The sequence below is a fragment of the Nannobrachium achirus genome (genome assembly GCF_963921795.1).
Source record: "Nannobrachium achirus genome assembly, chromosome: 18".
NCBI lineage: Eukaryota > Metazoa > Chordata > Actinopteri > Myctophiformes > Myctophidae > Nannobrachium > Nannobrachium achirus.
In genome coordinates, this window is record NC_137825.1 from 48,708,981 (window position 1) to 48,711,671 (window position 2,691).

Below are 2,691 nucleotides of genomic sequence, written 5' to 3' on the forward strand. Positions count from 1 at the left end.
GATGTCAGGTTGCCTGACAGGAAAATGCATTCCGTCTTCAATAAATATTATAGGCTATTCAGTATTTGTGATTGAAAGGCAATGCTACCTTTTTACACCTATCAGTGAAACTCACTCTGGTTTTTCAAAGTAGCTGTTATGTTACCACACGGCTAACATCAATTGGATTTGATTTTGACAAGCACACATTTTACCTATCATTTTATAATGGAAAATGTACTTTTTGGACAAGTGGACATGACTTTTGGGCAATTAGAGCATGACCTGTAGGTCTACTTGCCCGACAGGCAAGCGCCTCTCAGACCTTAGTGTCAACCCAGTAATAATGAAAAAGGAAAGATTCTGGACATAGATTGTTTCCACCTGAAAGAATTGATATGCAAGGAGAATTGGCTGTGATGGAAAAAAGTCATCCTAAATACTCTTTTCAAGTAAAAGTCCTGTATTCAAATTGTTTTGAAAGTACAAAGATATTGACATCAAAATGAATAATAATTGAATCAATAATCTTTCGAAATAAAATGAAATAAATCTACAATTTCACAACACGTTGTGTTTTGAGCAAAGATAAAACAGGTAACTTAAACTATTTCAAATAACCGTATAGTGGAGTGGAGAGCATGATATTTGCAGATCCTCCTCAGAAAGTGACAGGTGTGGGCCTACAGTCATTGGTAGAGGGTTGGTCATGTTTGTCTTATTTAAATGTGCATTCCAGGTATCAGTAGCATGTGACGGCCTTACAGCATGTACCTACAGTATGTACTTAAGCTTGATGCCTCATATTTAATTCAAATGTTCTGAATCAGCATGTGACAGCCCCAGAGGATGTGCATATACTCTATGTATATGTGGAGCTTGATGTCTATGCTTTGCGCCCATGCAGGAGCCGTGAGGCTGAAGCTATAGTTTGGGGTCATGTATTGTGTAGTTTGATAATAATAATAGACCTATCTGGAATTTATATAGCGCTTTTCTGAGTAGCCTAGTCGCTTGACACGTGTGGGCTAAAGGGGGGCTAGGGGAGAAGGTAGGTGGGGCGGAGGTTGTGGTTTGCCAGCCAAGGAGTGTGTGTAAAACGTTTGGCATGAATAGGGGCAACGGTGCCGGAGATAAAAAGTCGGACCAATAGTGTGACGTAACGTGACGGACAGAAGGAGGGACCGACTGACGGACAGCAATATAGGAAAAATAACTTAAGATAGGAAAGGGCAATAAGAGATAAAAAACAAAGAGACAATAAAAACAAGAATTGATACATACAAGGGCAATGTACATTTTTTTTTTTTTTTTTTACTAAATATTTTGAGATGGGGGTCCATGGCCAAATACATATCATTTTGGGGGTCCTTCACATAAAAAGGTTTGAGCACCACTGACATTTTTTATTTTATTTTATTTTTCAAAAAAGAGACAAAAAAAGACATTTTATCACGATTTTTCAAAAATAGCAGATCGAGCTTAAATCTGGTCTGCTATTTTTCAATAGTTAAAGCACAAACACAAACATTCATGGGGGGGGGCGCAGTGAATCCTTGTACCCAGGGGGGCCCAGAATTTGGTGCGACGGCCCCTGCCAACGTGCATACACAGTGCAACTTCATTTCATGCCCTTGGATGTGGCAGAACTCCAGATGTCTTCGCCCTCTCTCTGCGCCAGCAGAGTGCCGTCATCTCTCAAGTAAAGACGGCACATGTTGGGTACGTCTTTCCTGGAGTTGGTGTGCCACCAGGGACGTGCTGGGCCCCTGATTCAGCCCGGGAAAAAGAGTTGGAGAGGCCCTCATTGCGCGCTATAGAGAGAGATCTCTCTCTATAGCGCTGCTGCTACAGTACTTTGCCATTTCAGATCATGACAAGTGGGCCAATTACATGAGTTATATTTCGCCGTTGTCGGGTGGAAACCTTGTATGTCCAAAACCGTTAGTTTTGTATTTATCATTTTAAAAATGATTTAAACTAGTGAAAACAGCCGATCTACAAGCACACAACGCCTCGCACCGCGAGGTGTTGTGTGCTTGTAGATCTGCTGTTTTCACTACTTTTGTGCGACGGCCTTGTATGATGAAGCAGGGGTTTACTTTGCGAAAAAAAAATGTACAAATTTGAAACTTGGAAATAAAAGGTTTCTACCCGACAGTGACGATTTACTTTGTTGGCCGCCCAGCCCCCAAAATGGAACGAAGGCCGACCTTTTATTTTACATTTTTTTCCTAATGGCCGGCCTGGACCGGCCGGGAATGAACCGGCCGTTCGGGAGTTGTCCCGCTTTTCCCAATGGCCAGCACGTCCCTGTGTGCCACTCGGGGTTGTCACCCTTGACGTACATGACCAGGTTGCAGTCCCCTGCATCATGCACAGGCGGTGAACGTTGGGCCCCCGCCGTGTCTGATGACCACATGGGCTTCCAGCCGTAGATGACCAAATTACCGTCCTCCTGTAGGTTCAGAATGCATTCGTCATTAAAACCCATTCAGAACGGGTACACATTATTGCGTATCATTATTTTACGCTTTAACTATTGAAAAACAGCAGATATACAAGCTCGCAGCGCGCCACCGAGTGCCGCCCTGCGAGCTTGTAGATCTGCTATTTTAGAAAAATCATGAAAATCTGAATTTTGACACGATTCTATAAGTGTCTTTTGAATCCTTCTAAGGTTTTTGGAAAAAACCTGTGTCAGCAACCTGG

At 42.6% G+C, this 2,691-nt stretch overlaps 1 protein-coding gene across 1 annotated transcript; it reads right to left on the minus strand.

Moving 5' to 3' along the window:
* Positions 1-1,600: 1,600 nt before the first annotated feature.
* Positions 1,601-2,473, minus strand: LOC308303155 (B-type lectin plumieribetin-like; the record flags this gene model as incomplete). Its single annotated transcript, XM_080747478.1, has 2 exons — positions 1,601-1,748; positions 2,289-2,473. The coding sequence occupies 2 exons, from the start codon at positions 2,471-2,473 to the stop codon at positions 1,601-1,603; spliced, it is 333 nt and encodes a 110-aa protein (XP_080603604.1).
* Between the last annotated feature and the right edge of the window lie 218 nt (positions 2,474-2,691).